This window comes from Pezoporus wallicus, unplaced genomic scaffold (assembly GCF_028554395.1).
Source record: "Pezoporus wallicus isolate ANWC-B61680 ecotype Strahan unplaced genomic scaffold, APGP_CSIRO_Pwel_v1 contig_7000, whole genome shotgun sequence".
In the NCBI taxonomy this organism is placed as follows: Eukaryota; Metazoa; Chordata; class Aves; order Psittaciformes; family Psittacidae; genus Pezoporus; species Pezoporus wallicus.
Window position 1 is genome coordinate 221,212 of NW_026642512.1, and position 19,756 is coordinate 240,967.

At 40.4% G+C, this 19,756-nt stretch overlaps 2 protein-coding genes across 3 annotated transcripts in view; both read left to right on the top strand.

Moving 5' to 3' along the window:
- Positions 1–316: 316 nt before the first annotated feature.
- Positions 317–6,311, top strand: ARL14EPL (ADP ribosylation factor like GTPase 14 effector protein like). 2 transcript variants are annotated; one of them, XM_057430833.1, is made up of 4 exons: positions 317–515; positions 4,025–4,146; positions 5,585–5,721; positions 6,089–6,311. In XM_057430833.1, exons 2-4 carry the CDS (start codon positions 4,036–4,038, stop codon positions 6,309–6,311), a joined length of 471 nt encoding a protein of 156 aa, XP_057286816.1. In that variant the 5' UTR covers positions 317–515; positions 4,025–4,035. The 2 variants fall into 2 exon arrangements, with proteins under 2 accessions (XP_057286816.1, XP_057286815.1); XM_057430832.1 differs by lacking the exon at positions 317–515 and having other exon boundaries at positions 3,624–4,146.
- A 4,691-nt stretch (positions 6,312–11,002) lies between these two features.
- COMMD10 (COMM domain containing 10) overlaps positions 11,003–19,756 on the top strand; it is a 130,883-nt gene continuing 122,129 nt past the window's right edge. Inside the window, exons 1-4 of the mRNA XM_057430831.1 lie at positions 11,003–11,083; positions 11,216–11,306; positions 13,925–14,035; positions 15,208–15,363. Coding sequence (XP_057286814.1) covers positions 11,052–11,083; positions 11,216–11,306; positions 13,925–14,035; positions 15,208–15,363 — 390 coding nt within the window. The 5' untranslated portion in view covers positions 11,003–11,051. The remainder of the gene's footprint in view (positions 11,084–11,215; positions 11,307–13,924; positions 14,036–15,207; positions 15,364–19,756) is intronic.

Here is a 19,756-nt window from a genome sequence, read left to right on the forward strand (position 1 = left end):
CGTAAAACATTCCTTTACTACATCCATACTATTAAAATTTTTTTTTAAATTTTTGTACAATGCAGTAGCTATGACAGTCTTTTTTTTTAAATTTACTTACTTTCAAGAAAAAGAAAGCTCTAAGAAGTACATTTGCTCTTTGAACATACCGCAGGTGCAACTAATAATGAGGACTCTCACCCCAGTTTATATAATTTCTCTGTTTCCACTCTTTGTACTATTTTAAAGCCATAATTAATGAGGCAGAAAATGTGAGGTCCTTTAAGATAGTCACCTGGCACTGTCTCCAGCCTCCTTCTCTGGGGAGCACTATTTTGATTATTTGTCTTCTGTTTCAGTTGCTCTGGGGCTGATGTCATACTTCCACTACTAGAGGAACTGTGCAGCAATAAACCTACACTGTGCCAGTCCCTTCCTTTGGCAAGTACAATTTAAAATTCCGGAGAACCTCCTTTCTCTCTTGCTGTCTGCTCTGAACTGAACATAAGCCCTTCAGAACTGCAGGTTTTCAGGAGGTAAGTCTGGCAGATCACTTCTTCCTATTGCATGACAACCAGAAGAGGCACATAAATTTCTAATTGCATTAGATTTCAAGCCAAAGAATCCCTCACTTTCAGGTATGGCAGAAAAGCTGTGGGTTTGTGAGGGAAAACTCATGAGGATTTGTTTTATTTTACTGGGAGAGGGCAGGGTTTGTTCCTCCAGACTCCTGTCACAGAATGGGCCATTGCTCTGTTACCGTGTTTATCAGTTTTCTGTGAAAGAATCTGAGTTACGAGAGATGAGACCTATTTCTTCATCTTGTCTGTGTTTCCATCTGACTTCGAGGCCATCTTCTGCCCCCACATTTAGGGCTATGAGAGAAGGCATGGACTAGTTGGTGAGTGGCCTTTCCACATCTTTACAGCTCCGTCCATACTTCATCTTGAGAAAGATTAATTTATTCTCAGTCTTAATTTGGCTGGCACCAGATGTCCTATAGAGATTTCAAGATGCATACTAGAATGTGTCACAAGCCTGACTGCTGGTTTCTGAGCATACTGACATCTCTGCAGAACCAGGCTATGAGCAAGATGGGACTGTTGCAATGGGTCAGTCTAATCTGTGTGCGCATAAGGGGATTAAAGCTGTAGGGACAGCATCTTGTTTTGCCCTGGTTAAGGTGATTAACATACTTACAGATCTCAGCCAGAAAGTTTCCAATGGGATGAACAAGTACAACTTGAAAACAATGTGCATTCACTCTGTCAAGCTCTGCAGAGGTACTAGCTTCAGGCTGCTGAGATCAAGCAGTCGAAGTATCTGGAATGCTGGTCACCATGTTTCACACCAGTTGAAATATTCAGCAGTGCAAACTGCAAGGATCATAATAGGAATATTAAATTCTTGAAAGAGCAGATACAGGAAAATACTGCTGTTATGAAAATCATAAAAAAATGCTGTTCCTTCCACATCCCAGCATCTTCTGAAACTGTTCTCTGAGCAGAAACATCCGTCCCTTGGAAAAGACCAATTCTGTTTAGTATAATACAGGCTCTGATTCTCTTCCTCCCTTAATATGCTTTTAGCCTTGCCAGCTGTGCCACTGATCTGTGCCAAAATTGCAAGTTCTCAGCCATATACTATGGCCATGGTGGGATGTTAAAATGTGGATTATCGCCTCCAGGAAGTATGTGCTGTTTTCAGAAGGTGTGGGAGAATACAGGGTTTCATGGAGGAACAGTGCAATTGATGGTTGTTTGCAGAGTTGAAATTTTTATGGAAGAGACTATGCATCAATGCATTGCTCCTGAATTATCACTACGGCCAGACAAAAATAGTAGATGGAAGAACTCTACTTTATGGCCAAGAATACTTTCCTTTGGATAACTAGATTTTGCAGATGTGAGAGTGGATGTGTAAGTCTCAAAGTCTCCCTTGTTCTCTTACTCCCCTTCAGAACATGCTGTGGAGGATAATCAGTCCTGTGGGTCTCACCAGTTTCTGAATGTTGCAGAGTCTCCTAGTCACACTCTGTCTCATTTCTGAGTATCTTTCCTGGAGATTAGAATTTAACACTTTATCTTTACAATACAGACAGAGACAGAAATGTGCCAGATTTTCTGTGTGGGACATTTCCACTGAGATGCAAGGGCATTTGAAACACATTTGGAACAAGATGCATATTCCTTTTCTGACAGTATTTAAAAAGTGGCTTTCTGATTTTTGTGCATTTGGCTGCAGATAACTGGTAGTTATCTGGACCTAGTTGCCAAAGGAGTCAAATACTTACACCACCAGAGGACACATGGAGATTCTGCATGCTTACACTGTTGGCTCCTGATGGCTGTTCTGCTCCTGAACCCTGTACACTGTAATAAAACAGGCATGGACAGTGGTCATGCATACTCACATGAAATGCTTTAACAATGCTGGATGTATGGTTTGGACATAAGAGGAGATGTAGGAAGCAAATCCTTATCACGACTTAAACTTGAGTGGAAATGAAGAGCAATACTCACTTTCTCTGGAGCAGTGGTCTTCATTCTTGTTTTATCTGTGGGCCCCTAGCAAATTTCCAGTGGGAGAGCAAGGCTCCTCCATACAGCAAATACTAATTGCATGGTAATAGCTTTCCTTTTATAATGCTTTTATAGAAAGATGCTCAAGTCCCAGGACTAAACTGTTACAGTCTTCAGTCATTCTTGAAGTCACTGAAGAAGAGAAAGGGAAACCCTGTCTGAAACAGGCTGAAGGTGTTTTTTCTCACCTCCCCAAAAAAGCATCCCCTCCCGTTACTACACCGTCTGTTCTCATTGCTGTTCCGGCTTTGACTGGCACCCTGCAGGGAGGGGCTGCAATAGAAGGAATTAAAGGCCTGGACTCCTCTCCTTCTCCTCTTCTGCTGGTTCTTTGGCAGTGGTGAAATGAAGATCATCTCTGGGGCAGTGTTTGGGTAACAATCCTAACGTGCAGGGTAACCTGGCAGAGACAACTGCACTACCTTTGTGAGGCAATAGGAGCAACTGGGCAGCATCTGGGGAAGGGTTGAGTGAACTCCAAAAAAGCTTAAATATTTCTGGTGGTGTTTGGAGTAAAAGTCTGAGGCACTGGCACTGCATATATTGCATAAAAAAGTTTTAACTAAGTAGGTTCACAAGATGGGTTATAAGGCCATCCTGAACAGTTTCCACCCCCATTCTGTGTGGCTGCAGAGAGGTCATGGATGGCCTTTGCAGGACAGACTTGCAGAACTCAGTCTTCCCCGGGTGCTTTGTTAATAGAGTGAGTGATTCGCTTTTTTCTATTAATCCTAGAATTTACACATTCTGTTTATACACAAAATGTTTCAGGACTGAGGTGTAAAAGCCAAGAAATTTACTTTTAGCCCATTGGTTGAAATCCTCAGAAACAAAATTGTGAATATGTGGGGAATAGCCTCGTTGCCAGGGACACAACTCTGACACACACACTTTGGGTGTCTATAAATAACGTCAGAGAATATGGCCGGACCCCTCCTGCTTCCCCGCAACGCCGCCGCGGCCACTCTTTTTCGGAGGCTTGCAAAAAGACCGGCAGGTTGGACAACAGTGTCACCTGCTGGTAAGCGAAATGACTGCTCCTGCGTGCTGTTCTAATTTCCACCGCCCGGCCCCGGTTGTTCTTACGCGTTCTGTGAGAATACTGTTTCTCACCTTTACGGTACAGCTGGCAATGCGCTGAAGCGGTGCCAGCTACAGAATCACAGATGACAGCATTTCTTTCAGTTTTTGTGTTATTTAAACACTAGAGATTTTCCGAGGTTTGCTTAACCAATTGTAGAGTGCCTTTGGTGATACAGCTTTTGTTATGTTAATTAACATTATTTTAATACAGTTTAATCGAGGCTGATACTGAGCAACATTTGTTCTGCATTTGCTGTGGGTTAAGAATACATAAAGCCTAGTATGGATATCACCTGCTTACCTTAAAACTTTCACTTAAAATTCTGTGGATCTCACACTTCTGTATATGTCTTAACACATGTATGTATGTGTTTCACAAGGGTGGCCAAAAATGAGTGATGTAACAGAAGAAAACTGCAAGAAAAGCAGTTCTGCCCAGGAAACATCTGCAGAAGGAAATGTCTCTCCTGAGAAGGATGCTTCAGTAACACAAAAACAACTGGTATGACTTCGTCAGTACCCTTTTATTATCAAGATACTTATTGCCTTCAATTTCTTACATAATTACAGAAATAAAAAGCTAGAGTCAATAGGGAAGTATCAGTAATAACAGTGAAATGAGTCAAGTTTGCAGTGCAGTGATTTAGAGGGCTAAGAACACTTCTGAGCTCAATGATCTCGTAAGTGGGGAAATAAGAGAGTACTCTTTGAGGAAGGACTATCTCCATAGTTTATTATATGTTTCAACTTAAAATTGCATAATTTATGGTTGTGGACAATGATGAAGCTGAAGCATATCTTCTGCACTGAAGATCTCCCCATACTCAAAGGCAAAAGAAATGGCTGAATAGCATAGGTGCATGAGATTGCCCTACAGGTTTTCAGAAAGATGCAACTGAAGATGCATGGCATCAACTACATTGTAAACAAGTAGACTCAAGTGACTTCAAGTGAGTATTTCTAAATCACTGTATCAGCAGATTGAACTGAACTTTTTTCCCCAGGAGAAGTAATGAAGGGGATCACTTGCTTGTGAAAAATCACTGTGGACCATGAAAGGGATGACACCCCCTGGGGAAGTTGAGGGGTGGCAAGTCAGCTGCATTTACCAAGGAGGGGAAAAGATAAATCTGCATGTGTGTTTGTGTCATTGCATAATGAATTACAAGTGTACATTTGATGTCCACAGTCACTGTCCAAAGAGAAATTGTTTGACACAAGGCCCATGTTTCTTTGCATTGACTTCAGACATGACTCTCAACATACACTGGCTGTGTGGAATGGCAATACATAGAGCTGATGTTCTAACTTCCAGAACTATTCAGCAGTTTTAGCTATTTACAAATATGAATTCCATAAAATAGTCAAGAAAATGCTCCCTCCTGTTTCAAAAAATCTCTGCTCAGTTTATCTTCCTTATTTTTGTCTGTTTTTTTTCATACTTCTCACTTGTGCTCCCTTCATGCAGTAGCTGCTCTGCCAGTCGTTTCTATGGCCCTCAGATTATTTGGACAAAGATGGTTTCTAGGCATCTGAGAGAACAGTTAAGATACAGCAAATCCAGTTGTGATGCTTATAATCACAAATACTTGTCTCTACATTATAGATAAAGTTGAAGAAAAAAATACATGATACTGTCTCCCACACGATGACCTTCAAACTTCATGCCACTGTACCACTCACGTGTATGCAGAGTCATGGTTTATCCTCTCCTGTCAGGATATAGAGTTGGGCAAAGGAATACTCAATTAACAGACAAGAAAGCATTTTAAACAATGTTATCTTAATTTAGGTGGAGTTTTGCTTCACTTTCCTACCTGTGCGGTTTTGAGTTATCAAGAGTATGAATTTTAATGTAATTTGAAAGCCAGGAGGTCATTTGGCAGCTAATAAATATCTGTTGCACTAATTATAATCTTTCTCTTGTTTATTTCTATCAGCAACTTGAGAAACAATTAAAATCCTTAGCCTTTCAAAATCCAGGACCTCAGGTAGCTGACTTCAATCCTGAAACTAGAGAGCAGAAAAAGAAAGCATGCATGTCACAGATGAAACAAGATTTTTTTAAGAAGCCCAAGTAAGATGTGCTAATTTATTACATATGTTACTTTAAAAAAATGGCTGGTATGCTCTTTACAGAATATAAATTAAACTAATAAAAGCATTAATATTTTGCAGCAGATTTCTTATTACACATGAAAGCTGTGTTAGGAAAACAAGCTTTCTGTGTAACTTGAGAGAGTTTTGATTTACTTCCTTAGCATACTTTAATTTTTAGTAACAGTGGCTGTTGCAATTAGGATGTAATCCTGGTATTTCATTATGCTGTGAGGTTGTTAAAGAGAAAATATTTGTTCCTGGACAGATGTTTTCCACATTTTTTGATTTAGTCTTCATACATGTTGAAGCATTCTGTGAGAATCACTTTTTCTTCTCTTTTGCAGACCTGCAAAGAAGTATGACAGACATGGCAGGCTGCTTTGTAATAACGTTGATTTGTGCGATTGCCTGGAAGAGACCTGCATGGGTTGCTTCTATCCTTGCCCCAAATGCAATTCAAAAAAATGTGGAGTGGAATGTCGCTGCAATAGGAAATGGTTTTATGAGAAAACTGAGACTGAAGATGGGAATGTGATCAGTGTATTTCCATTTCTTGACTCTGATTGACTTTGTTCTTATTGTGTGTGAGCAAAGTTCTTCCTTCTTCACATTTTATTAAAGCAAATCTTGGCTTTATGAATTGTCTCTAATGAAGTGCCTGTCAGTGCTTCTTTATTGCTGCCTGCCTAGCAGACTTTAATCTTTTCCATTACATGAAATTATCTGTTCCATTCTTCCTCATCCTTGTGTGCTTTACTGAGGTACCTAGTCAGTACTTTTGATTTTCTAAAGCTGAAGGTGCCTGGACTGCCATGGGAAGACAATTTTCTGACCCTGGGAAGCTGAACCACGTTACCTGTAATAATTTTTTTATTCTTGATGATTTCTCTTGTTCATTTACGCAGATGTGTGACATGGCTGTTTTGTGAATGCTTGTGCAAGTGTCTTTTCCTTCTTGTGCATTCATGTCTTGTATAACATGAGGCAGGATTCACTTGATTTAACATTTCTTTGAAGCTAGGTCACCACTTCCCATGTCCCTCCATAAATCAAGCAGAGAACAGAAACAATTCTGCAATTCTTTCTTGCTGCTTAGCCTGCAAGACTGAAACCAACATATTCAGTCAGGATTTTATTTATTTATTTTTGTTTACAGCATATAGAACACTCAACCTTGATCAGTCATTAATTATACAGCTAGAGGTAAATGGATTGGTTAATTATGCCTTTGGACAGAAAAGCCTCTTCATTTCCAGGAGCTTCCTCTTCATGCAAAGCATGCCAGATTTCAAATACCATAACTTGCAACCAGTCTTAGAATCATAGGATTCTAATGAGGTAGGTAATGATTCTTCTATGAAGTAGGTCTTTTTATTCATGATGGACATGCACAAAATTTCTGAGGGAGGGAGGGATCTCTGGATCGTGAAGAGGGGAAGGCTGCAAATGCTGCAAACTCCAGGAGTGTGCTGCTAGTGGAGGAATTGTTCTCTGGGCCTGGGCACTTTGCTGCTTGTTTTTGAGGAGACTCTCCTCATTTTGAATGTGGGACCACTTTTCTCCCCTGCAAGTCACCACTCTCTGCAGGCAAAGACCTCCTCTCCAATGTGTAGATACCTCCCTGTAGAATAAACTTCCTGGAACAGATCCCGATAATGCCTTAACACCACAGCCTCCTTCAGACTTGATACCTCAGAAAGATTTGTTGCTCCTCTCGGTTAGTGACACCTTAGTACTTAAGCTTGTAACATAAAAACACTCAGTACCAAAAAAATTTCACAGGAATATTTGCTACGGTGGTTAAAACACTCTCTGTGTGGCAGTCAGATTCAGATCTGGTGGTGTTCTCTCATACTCCCCCCTGATCCCAGAGTATATCCTTTGACTTGTAGTGGGAGTCCAAATAGCCAGTACCATCTCTGACCTGTATTTCTTTGGGTAGATGGAAATCCTTCCATTGTAGTCAGGGACTGACTTCTTGTTCCAGGTGTGTCAGACTCATTCTGCACTTGATTAAATAAGCAGCTCTTCAAGAAGACAATCGATTTACATGGACAGGAAGATGGAAGTCTTCCATTGAAATAATCTGAAGATCTGAATTGGTCAGGTTTGAATTAGCTTCACATTCTTTCCACTTAAAGGCAAAACCCGATTAGTTTTTCAAGTGGATTCCTGTGGTAAAGCTACATGTTCAATTTTTTTGAGTAATGTGATTAAACCCAGATTGTCCTATTATTGAATTCATTGGTGCGACTCTGTGGCTTTTAACACAGACTGTGCCTCTATCACAAATCATAGCTAAATGCAAAGTGTAAGAGAACTCCATCACAAACACAGTGTAACCTTGAAAATAATAGCACAAAACCTGAAAAAAACCACCAGATTAGGGCACTTGTACATTGGGGGTGGGAGGGCTGGGGTGATGTAAGGGGAGAAGGTGGGAAGGGAAGAGAAAAAAGAGAAAGGCTGGTGTCATACATATGTTTATATTAACTGTGAAATTTAGAGGTAGATACATGTACATAAAAATAACAGTGCCCATATCTGATAGTTTTTTTAGGCAGTTACATAATGCCACACTGCATGACATTGTGGTTTTAAATAAAATCCCTTACCAGAAAAGGCAGAGAACATTTCTTAGCCTCTTACGAAATTTGCCACTCTCCAGATGACACTAGATCATCTTTTTACCTCATGTCAATGAGGTATGCTTTTCCCTATGGAATAAGTTTGCTTTAGAAAGCTGCTGTTTAAAATACGGAAAACAAATGAGTGAACTGTTCTATAAGGCCTGTTGGTCCTTCTTCCCTTCCCCTCTCTGCCCCCCTGTCCTGGATTATGCAGGTTAAACAGTTTGTGACACTGAATCAATTTTGCCTGTCTTTTACTTGTCCTGTGTGGCTGCTTTGCTCATGGCTACCAGTGCTCCTGCTGTAGCTTAAGGACAGATGAGAGCACTGGTACATACTAAACTATAACCTACTTAAGGTACCATCTTTTAGTATCTTGCCTAAAAACAGATTAATTTGAATTTATTGTACCTTCCACTGTATTTCCCTTGCTCACAATACGTACCTATCTGGAAGGAGATTCTCATACTCTGCTTTCTAAGATGTTACTACTACAAAGAAACTGATCTCATGGAAATGATGAATGTGCTCCCATATGATTTTTGTGTAGGTAAAGATGTTTTTTTATCTACTAACCTCCTATGTGCCTGGGCAGTGTCTTACTTGGATTCTCTTGATTTCAAAGACTCCACTGTGCATCTCCTGCTATTTACAAACTTGAAAGCTCCAAAATCAAAGTAAGAGCTGTGCACAGCATCTTGTTTGCCTACAGTGTGCTTCAAGTTAAAGTCAGAAAGCTGTCCACTGAAGACCCTTGTTATTTAATAATATGTCTATACTTCTTGATATCAGAAGTTGTCACAGCTCTGCAGAAAGAAACACAGCAGCTGTTCTAGCATACTGCATTAGGTATTTAAAGCTGTTCCTAGAACAACATGCAATTTAAAGGAAATAACAATAAAATTATCATGTGGCTCAAAAGAGGCTACAATGAAAGTGAAGGCCATTAAATATTACAATTTTTAAGATACAAAGGTGTGCTAAAGATAACAAGATCCTGTCCAGTTTTTAATGTTCATTATTTAGACTATTCACTTTCAATATTCATTTAACGAAGTAAAAGCGTGAAAAAAAACATTTTAAAAATAGGTCCACATGATTATAAAACCAGAGAACTGGCAGCAAACCTGAGTCGCGCATCCAATACCTGTATCAGCTGGGACTTTTTAAAGTAAGCAAGCAATTGTCTAGACTTCTAGTCACCCTTGCTCATTTTGTCTGTGCAAACTTTATATATAAATTCTGCTCTCGGGGGAAGTTTCCTAGAACAAGAAGTTATGCTATTGCAGCATGGAGTAAACCAGTCATTTTTCTTTTCTAGCCAAATAAATTTCTTCCTAGAATATTGTCTTTTCATGTTTTGTAAGAGTATAGAAAAACAGATGAAGCGCTCAAATGTAAATATATTTCACTGCAGAACAATAGCTTGAAAAGTGCAGCAGCTTTTCGTAACAGTGGCTGTGGGTTCAACTTCTGGTAAGAGCTATGGTACAGATGTTGTTGGAAGTCTCAGCCAGGAATTCTCTGCTTCCTGTTGGAATACAGCCAGGTTTGTCACTCTTACTCCCTGAAGTTGGTTCTTAAGGCTGAGTTTATTCAAAATACATTGCCTTTTCAAATGTCCTGGCTGAAACCCTGGTGCTATTGAAATTAATGACTAAGTTCCCCTCACTTCAATAAAGGTGACATTTCAGTATATATGTCTGTAAAACATTTCCTTACAGCACCGTATTTCCAGCAAGTTTACATCTGCCTCTTCAGCCTGTCATAATTGAGTACCATTCACCTAACCCTTCTTAGGCATGTTACAAACCTTTATAGCCACATTCAGAGGGCTTTTGCAGATTTTACACGGTTTTAGTTGGCTTCCTAGGAAAATAAGGTTTACACAGTTGTGCTGCCCGTTCCTACTTGCTTGTCCCATTGACTTCTTGATCATTTTTCAAATTTCAGCCAAAGCTGTTGGAAACCAGAGGTCTCATAGGCATGACATTCACTCAAGGAGTCGAAATACCCAACACAGCGCTGCTTCCCTGCAAGCTCCAATGTTAATGCCCTTCTGTTCATGCAGCTCACCAGCCAGCACACACTTGGCACAGTGTGCTCGGTCTTGTGCATGGGATGGGCCAAGGTTTGGGGACACGTTATTTAGGGAGGACGGGAAAGCCGCCAGCCACTGTTAAGTTCCGTGGCTTCTGGAACCATTTGTGTAAAGCTGGAGGTGTGCCAACTTCAAGTTCGTGGCATACTAACAAGTTCCCTGGCCCGTGGTTTGGAGCTGCCTGCGCGGTACCACAAGGGAACAAAAAGGCTCTCTGGGGTCTGGAGGGGCTGCGGAATTCCGCACAACCCACACCAGAGCACAACGAGCACCGAGGAGACGTAAGGGAGCGGGAAACACCGCGAGAAGCGCCTTCCGCCAGGCGGCAGCCCGTCTTTAAATCCTTTAAACCCGAGGATTTCAGCCGCAGCCTCTCTAGTGGGTGCTGTAAACCCAGGAGGGAGACGCTGTCAGTCTGCCTCTCACCGCGCCCCGAGCCCACGGCGCCTCTTCTCTGCCTTGGGCCGTCTGAGATGGCTCGCGGCCCAGCGTGACCGCGCTGCTGCGGCGCGGGGAGTGGCGGCGGCGCTTGGACCCGCCGGGCTGCCGTCGTGGGGCGGGGTTGTAGCGGCAGCTATGGCGGCGCCCGTCGTTCAGGAGACTGACAGGTAAATGCTGCCTCGGCCGCAGTGCCGCTGCCACCGTGGTGGGCTAAGGCGGGTGAGTCGGGGGCAGGGCCTCGCCGCGGTGCCGGGGCTCAGGGCTCGGTCCCTCTGACTGTCTTCTGTCCTGCCGCGCAGCATCCGCAGGGCCGTGTCGCTGCTCAATGCCATGGACTCGGGCCGGTTCCCGCTGCTGCTCTCCCGCCTGCTGCAGAAGCTGCACCTGAAGGTAGGTAGATGAGTGAGTGGGCGGGCGGGGGAAGCAGGCGGAGAGGGGGGTCGGCGTGGTGCGTGGAGGCTCCTCCGGGTCCTGCCGGGCGAAGCGGCAGGGCCGGCTCAGCGGTACCGGTATGCCCGGAGCGGAGCATGACCTGCCGATTCCTGCTGCTGCCGCGCCCCGCGCGGCGAGGGGCGGGGACGCAGCAGGACCGAAGCAGGACCGAGTCCGTTCTCTGTGCCCGTACTGCGGAGTCCTCTTTCTGGAACAGGTACCACACGCTGTTTTCATAAGGGTCAGTCGTTTCCATTTATATATAGATGCATATTAATCGTAGTTTCATTCATCATTGGTTGTTAAGAACTGTTTCAGGTGAATGAAATAACGAGTAATGAATGGCAGAAGGTGAATAGTGTGGGAGTCAGCTGTGCCTGTTAGAACCTGGTTCCATCACCTACATATGCTGGCGTCTCTGAGAATGCTGTCGGAGGAGATGCGAGGTCATTGGATTTTTGCACAAACGCCACTTGACCTTGCAAGAGAAACACTAAATGCGAAATCAAAGCAGTCTTCCAGTACCTAAATGGGGCTGACGAGAAAGTTGGAGAGGGACTTTTCACAGGGACATGTAGTGACAGGGTAAGGGCGAATGGCTTTAAACTGAAAGAGGATATTAGGAAGAAGTTCTTCCCTGTGAGGGTGCTTAGGCCCTGGCACAGGCTGCCCAGAGAAGCTGCAGCTGCCCCATCTCTGGCAGTGTTCAAGGCCAGGTTGGATGGAACTTTGAGCAACCTGCTCTAGTGGAAGGTATCCCTGCCCATGGCAGGGGGTTGGAACTGGATGAGTTTTAAGGCCCCTACTAACCCAAACTGTTCTATGATTCATATATTTATTTTTTTTTCACTTTTGTATGTTCGTCACCCAAAGCCATCTGTGGAATGCAGGTTAAAATAAAGTCCATAACTTTTAGTGAATATTTTTCTCATCTTTACAGAGGCTTGTGTTTGTTTTTATTTTTTTTCAGCTGCAGAATAAATGACAAAGAAATAAAACATAGTCAATTTCATTGCGCTATACCAAAAAATCAAGTGGAGACTAAATCTAACCTTGGCACTAACTGTTGTTGGGGAAACTGTAAGATAAATGCTACATCGGAAGTTATTTTGTTGAACTTCTCTTTCAGTGTCAGATTTTGTTTATTCCCTTGTTTTGAGTTTTAAAAAGTATAAAAAGAATTACAGATTTTTTTTTCTGTACACATATATACACAAATTAAAATTTTAAATATTGCAGGTTAGGAGAAGCACAGATAGAAAATACAGATGTATTAAAGGTCATGATTCTGGGACCATAATGATTGTTTTGATTATTTGACTGTCTTGTTTGTTGTTTTTTTAATTTTTTTTTTCCCAAACTTACTAGCTTGGATGTGTTGTTATTGCTGCTGTCTCCATTGCTTTGCAGGGCTATTAGCTCACTAGCAACTGAAAAGTGTCACAAACATGGGTTGTTTGTGGGTTGGATTTTTTTTTTTTGCTTGTTTTGTGTTTTGTGGTTTTGTTTTGTGTTTGGTTTTTTTTTGTGTGTGTGTGTTTTGTGGTGGTTTTTTGTTTTTTTTTTTTGTTATGTTTTTTACTGCTCATTAGCAGTTCAATAGCTTTTCTCAGTTTCAGTCAGCACTTACAGGAGCTGGAGTGGTCTTTGTAATTTAGCCTACTCATTCCAAATTGTCTGACTCTAGGACATGTTAAATTGCTGGAAACTTCAAATAAACTTACTTAGAAAGCATATACTCAGTGTTCTTCATTTTCTTCCAACAACCAGTGATTCCAATAATGTTTCTAGTTTGACATTCTTATTTACAAATACTGTGATCACTTAAATTTTTGTGTAATTACCTTATTTTGTAAGCTGAATTGCTTTTCTGTGTAGCTTTGCAGTTTTGGATTTCTAAGTAATGTAAATACGGTGTTTTGATGTATGTAGCATAGATTTGTTAGTAAAGTTTTAAAAGATGGCAATATCTGCATTTATATTTACAGCAGCAAATTAAATAATTTAACTGATGTATTTTAAAAGTACAGCACATTCTCAGTAATCGGCAGTAATACAGTAGGCTATTGATTCAAATCTGACTGTGAAAATAAGCATACATTAGGCCTTTAATTTCTTTGTAAGCATGGGTTTTCAGAAGAGTATCCAGAGTGGAAGAAGCTAATGTAACTAACTCCACTACAGTACTGCCTTCTGTTTTCTTTGAGGTCTGATTCAAGTAACACAGTTAATACTTTTCTCATTTTTATTTATAAAAAGTTGTTGGAGGTGATCTGATAGTTGAAAGAAAAATATTTCTTTAGTGTTCCTCATATGCAAAGAGAGAGTATTTTCTCGATGTATTTCAAGTAATTCTTGTAACTTCACATGTGATACTGTTGGCTTTTAATCTTCATTTTCAGTGAGAGGAATTGCTTTTTGTTTTTCTGTTGGAAAAAAGCTTTACTTTGTTATTTCTGTTCAGGAACTACTGGACAGCCACTATGCTTATAAAAAGGAGGAGAAAGTTTTCATTTTGGCAAGTATGGTCTTGGTCGATGAACGGACTGTCAGAACTAAATGTTTTTGTGCTTCAGGCTGAGAGTACCTTCAGTGAAGAGGAGGAAGAAAAACTTCAGATAGCTTTTTCATTGGAAAAGCAGGATCTTCATCTAGTTCTTGAAACTATATCATTCATTTTGGAACAGGTACCTTTTTATCATTATGAATTGATAAATACATATTTTTATCCCATTGTAGATTTAAAAAATATAGAATGTGAGTTTAAAAGGAATTAGGGAAAATGTGTATGTAGTATATTATGTATGGTTTGGGGGTATGATTTTACTGCTTTTCTTTGCATGCTTTCCTGATTTGCATTGGACTCATTGCATTGGTGGAATGAGTTACTAGCTGATCTAAACATAGGTTGTGGAAGCAAGGTCTGCATGACTCTGAGAGGAAGTGTTAATGACTATGAGAGGCAGTCTTTCCTCTTATTCATTGTAAGCAGGACAGCCATGCATTTTTTTTAATTCCTGTAAGGAAAATATTAGATAATACTAATGAGCACTGCTTAAGTTACATGAAGTGCCAGTTATGGAAAATTCTCATGCACAGAAGCAGCCTTTACTTTGGTGAACAGACACACCTGATGTAGCTTTAGTGCCTGAATGAGTAGTTCCTGTGTGGTATAGAGCTAATTATGTTCTAAACATAGAAGGCTTTCTGATCCTACATTCTGCCACTACTCAGATTGGGAAGCCAGTGTATTACCTGGTAAATATGGTAACTTAGAAATTGTCACAGCCACAATGTTATCAATTCATTTAATGGAAATGTAATAAGTGTAGTCTTTGCAGAGGGTATGCATAATGGTGGTCTCTTGGGGAATTTGAATCTTGTCCTTTTTTAACACCTCAATTTACGATGAGTTCATATAGTTAACGCTTTTCACAGCATTAGAAAAGAAGCAAGCTTTATACTGCCTTGTAGTTCAGGTGTACTTGAACAATGTGGAATTTGGAAAAGTTGTTCTTTCTTCACAGTTGACTTCAAAGCCCCCCCTTTTTTTTTATGATAGCTGCTTTGATAGTATGTACAGTAGAAACATATACTCAGTTCTAGCCTGTATATGCATTTTTTCATAATTCTTCTATCTTGTGAAAAGTAATTTGTAATACGAGATTTTGCGATACAATTAAGATAGTTACACTTTTCTATCTTCTCAGAGGGTTAATACTAGCAGGATGCTTGCAGTCCCGCAGTAGAGTTGTTAGTAAAAATCTTGTGTGAACGTGGTGGCCACCTGTGGTAGAGTCTGTCTGACGCAACTTGTAGAACAGTACTGAACAACAGCAGCTATTTTTCCTTTTAACAGGCAGTTTATCATAATTTGAAGCCTGCTTCATTGCAACAACAGCTGCAAAGCATTCACCTGGATCAAGACAAAACTGAAGCATTTGCCAGTGCATGGGCAGCTGCAGGTCAAGATACAATTGAAAAGTTCAGGCAGAGGGTTTTGAATCCTCAGAAGGTAATGGTTTTGGTTTTTTTAATTTTTTTTTTTTTTTTTTTCCTAACAGAGGGTAAAGCTACATAGCTTTGTTTTAAAGCAAGGAGTTTAAATTAGGTGCAGAGTTTGTGATGGGAGCAGTGGAGTTCCACTTCAAAGAGATGTTTTGTGTTATCTGAGCTGTTGGAACCTGACTCCCAACATAAGAAGGACGTGACCCTCTTAGAGTGAGTCTAGAGGAAGGCCACAAAGATGATCAGAGGGCTGGAGCATCTCTGCTATGGAGACAGGCTAATAGAGTTTCTCTTGTTTAGCCAGAAGAGAAGGCTCTGGGGAGACCTTGGAGCCCCTTCCACTGCCTAAAAGGGCCTACAAGAAGTCTGGAGAGGGACTTTTTACAAGGGCAGGTGGTGACAGGACAAAGGGGGTTGGCTTTAAGCGGAAAGAGAGTAGATTTAGGTGAGATATTATAAAGAAATTCTTTACTGTGAGAGTGGTAAGACACTGCCGCAGGTTGCTCAGAGAAGCTGTGGCCCTTTCATCAAAAAAAAAAAAGCCTGCTCAAAGCCAGGTTAGATGAGGCTTGAGTGACTTGATCTAGTGTAAGGTGTCCCTGCCTGTGGCAGGGGTTGAAACTAGCTATCTTTAAGGTCTTTTCCAACCCAAACCATTCTATGACTCTGTGTTATGTGTACTATTAGCAACGTAAAATAATGCAATGTACATACCATTTGGAGATGTTTGTGAACTTGCCTTGCAATAGGGCAAGGTTAAAATGCGTTCATGAACACTTTTAGTGGTTTAGCTCATCAGCCTGTTGATTCTCTGTACTTGGAAGTGTACCTGAGCTCCTGCTGTCTTTAATTTTGTAAGGTGGTTGGGTAGTGCATATTGTAAGGTACTTGCTACAATTCTGAGTTACGTTTCTGTGATAACATAATAATTGTCCTTCATATGTGACTGTTACCAGCTAAAACTTTGGTACATCATATGGAAGTCTCGTTGTATCTTGAGGCCTAGATATTTGCATATATGAGAAGGTGCAGATATCTGTCAATTGATAATAAGTCTTCAACTGTATAAGGAAATGTATAAAGAACATAGCAGTGTCAGCCAGGATCACATGGTTCAATGAATTGTGGAGCACAGATTTAATTATTCTGACTTTATTTTTATCATTGTTATATATCTTGTTGGGATAAGATTCAATTTTTTACTTTATGATTTAGTTAGTAAAATATACATATAAAATTTATTTTGTTTAAAAGCTACACCTGATATACTGACTGAAATAGAGCATCATAAGTTATACCATCAGGTTTAAACCTAAATAGACCTAGAATTTCACTTAGGTGTAAAATGCACATTTTAAAAAGACAAGTTATGTTTGTGGAACAGACTAAAAATACCCAGAATCGCATTACAGTTGATTTTTCTGCAGTATTTAAACTTTATCCTTTGTAAAACTGGGTAATTTTGTTTAACAAAACTTTCATAATTTTAATGTGCAAAATTATATTAACTCATGAAGTGAAACAAGTAAATGGCTGATAATGTAAGTATGCAAAAAACCGGTTTGAGTTGAAAAGATATTTTAGGCTTCTGAGCCTAAATACTTTTTGAGATAGTATTTCCCAGTGCCAAGCACACAAGTTCCAAAGTTTAAAAGGTCAGCAGTATGGTAAGTATATAGGCAAGTATAGCTGTCCATTGGAGGGGGTGGGTAATTTGAAAACCAATTAAAATTGCAGGAGGTTATATGGCTAACTTTCCAAAATACAGCATACGTGTGCAGAATAGAAGGCAGTTCTGGAGATATCCTACAAAGCAGCTGTCTGAGAATTTTCTTCAGACAGATTATGCAGTAGATCATATTTCACTGCTTCGTCTTCAGCATATGGGAAACTAATAAAAGCATCTTTGATCCTCTTTCATATGGAGCTTGTACCATATGCACCTGTGGTCCTTCTGATGGCCTGGTTTGGGGGTGACTTTGCTCTGTTTCTTGTCTACAGCCCAGCAACATACAGTGCTTCTGGTGTATGTTACAATGTCGGAGATTCTCAAATAATGGAATGACGTTTTGGTAGTAAATTACATCCCATATAAAGCAGTTTTAAGCTGTCATTTGTAATTAAACTTGCAGAAAAACAAGTGCAAAAATATCATAGTGCAAGTTACTTTTTTCTTCTTTTTTTTTTTTAAGCAGGTTTAAATACGGGTGTGTAGCTCTTAAATCATCATTTTCACCCCACCTCTTTTTTTCCTTTTCTTTTCCTAGCCCAGATGACAAGTTTAATGGCAGTTTGATCGTGAGTGTAGATGTTAAGGTTTAATTTGAGTTTGAACTTGAATTTACTTTCTTGGTTTGTTTTGAAAACCTGTAAAATCTTAAACTTGTAGACTTTAGTTGAGTGAAACACTTGAAGTTCATGATAACTTTTCCTTAATTGACAGAGTAAGTTCACAAAACTGATGGCTAAATAAAGTATGTATTCTTCTGCTAAGAAGGCACACAGAGATATAGTATTTTTAGAATTGCATAAGTTAATGGAAGAACTTGCCATCTGTTTATAATCTTATGAATCTTCTTGTAATGTCATGTGAGTGCAGTAATAATTGTATGATCCTTTCATTGTGATGTAAAACAATTGATACTATAAATGAGCCCACTGTTCTTGTTTACTTGGCTGTATACGAGTTCCTGACTTGCCCTGTTCACTTCTCTCACAGAAGCAATATTAGGTACAGAAAAATAATATGTAATTTCTTTTGTCACAGTTGCCAGCAACATAATCATGGAATGGTTGAGGTTGGAAGGAACCTCTGGAGGTCACCTGGTCCAACCCCTCTGCTCAAGGAGGGCCACCTAGAGCCACTTGCTTAAGACTGTGTCCAGACAGTGTTTGAGTATCTCTAAGAATGAAGTCTGTACCCCCTCTCTGGGCAACCTGTACTAGTGCTTGGTCACCCTGAAGTGCAAATGTGTGTTCTTGTGTTCAGGCAGACCCTCTTGTGCTTCATTTTGTGCCCATTCCCTCTCATCCTGTTAGTGGAGACCACAGAAAAGAGCCTGGCTGTGTCTTCTCTCCGCCCTCCCTTTGTGTATTTATATACATTGATAAGTCCTCTCTTTTCCAGAGAGGACTTTTCCAGCTGCTCTGTCCTGCTTCTCTCCTCCACTTCCTCATGTGAAGTGCTCCAGTCCCTTCAGTATCTTCGTGTCCTTTGCTATACTGTCTCCAGTATGTCCATGTCTCTCTTGTACTGGGGAGCCCAGCACTGGTTATAGTATTCCAGGTGTAGCCTCACCATTGTTGAGTATCACCCTTATCGGCCTGCTGGCAGTACTCCTCTGCATATTGCCCAGGGAAGTTGTAGCTGTCCCATCCCTGGCAGTATTCAAGGCCAGATTGAATGGGGCTTGGAGCAACCGGCTCTAGAAGGTTTCCCTGTCCATGGCAAGGGATTGGGATTTTTAAGGTCCCCTCCAACCCAAACCATTCTGTGATTCTATGAGAAAAGAGTTTCTTCTTTCATCCCCTTTTAAAAATATATACAGGTTTTTTTGATTGTCACTGCATATTTGGTAGGGACTTTACTGACCTGTTTAGGTGGCGTGCTGGCCTATGTATTAATTTAGAATTTGAAGTATGTGTGAATATTTCATGCTTTTACTTGCCATGTGGTTTTCTGTGCATGTATCAATTCTGAATTTTCTTGATTTTGGGATTAGTGGGTGTGTGCACAGAATTGCTTGTCTGGGTCCAAGCACAGAATTGGAGTCATGATTAGTGTTACTGAAGTCCTAATAGTTCTGTTTCAGCATGAGAGGGTGTCCAGGGAAACTGTATGAGACAGAGTTTACAGTGTAACTAAGAAAGAGATAATAGGAATTTTTTCTTTGTTTTAAAGTGTTTTACTAAAATCCAAGTGGCAAAATAACTCCCGAGTCTCTTCTGGCACTTAGTACTTGGATGTTGTCTATTTTGAAAGTACTGAAATGGTGCCATTAAGTCTATTTCTGTACACAAAAAGGACCAGGCAGTAATCTTTCATTTCTGTTTTAAGACAACACATTGAGCAAACATTGGAGCTTTTGGGCAAATTGAAGGAAGAATTGAGGATTGGTTAGCATGGCCAAATCTGGTGGGTAGCTGACTGCTGAGGATTATTACTTCATTGTATTACTAATTAATTTGGCTTATCTCCATTTCTGAGCGTGTAGGCCAGTGTATCTTTTGGCTTGAAGAAGTGCTCAGATTTAGACTCCAGACCACTAAGAGAAGCAATTTCTTACAGATATTTTGCTTGTATTACCATGTTATTTCTCTAAGTCCGGATTCTTCTCTGCAGACTACAAGTTGGTAAAAACTAGTGTTCTGAGTCTGTAAGTTATATGCAAGAGAGGTAG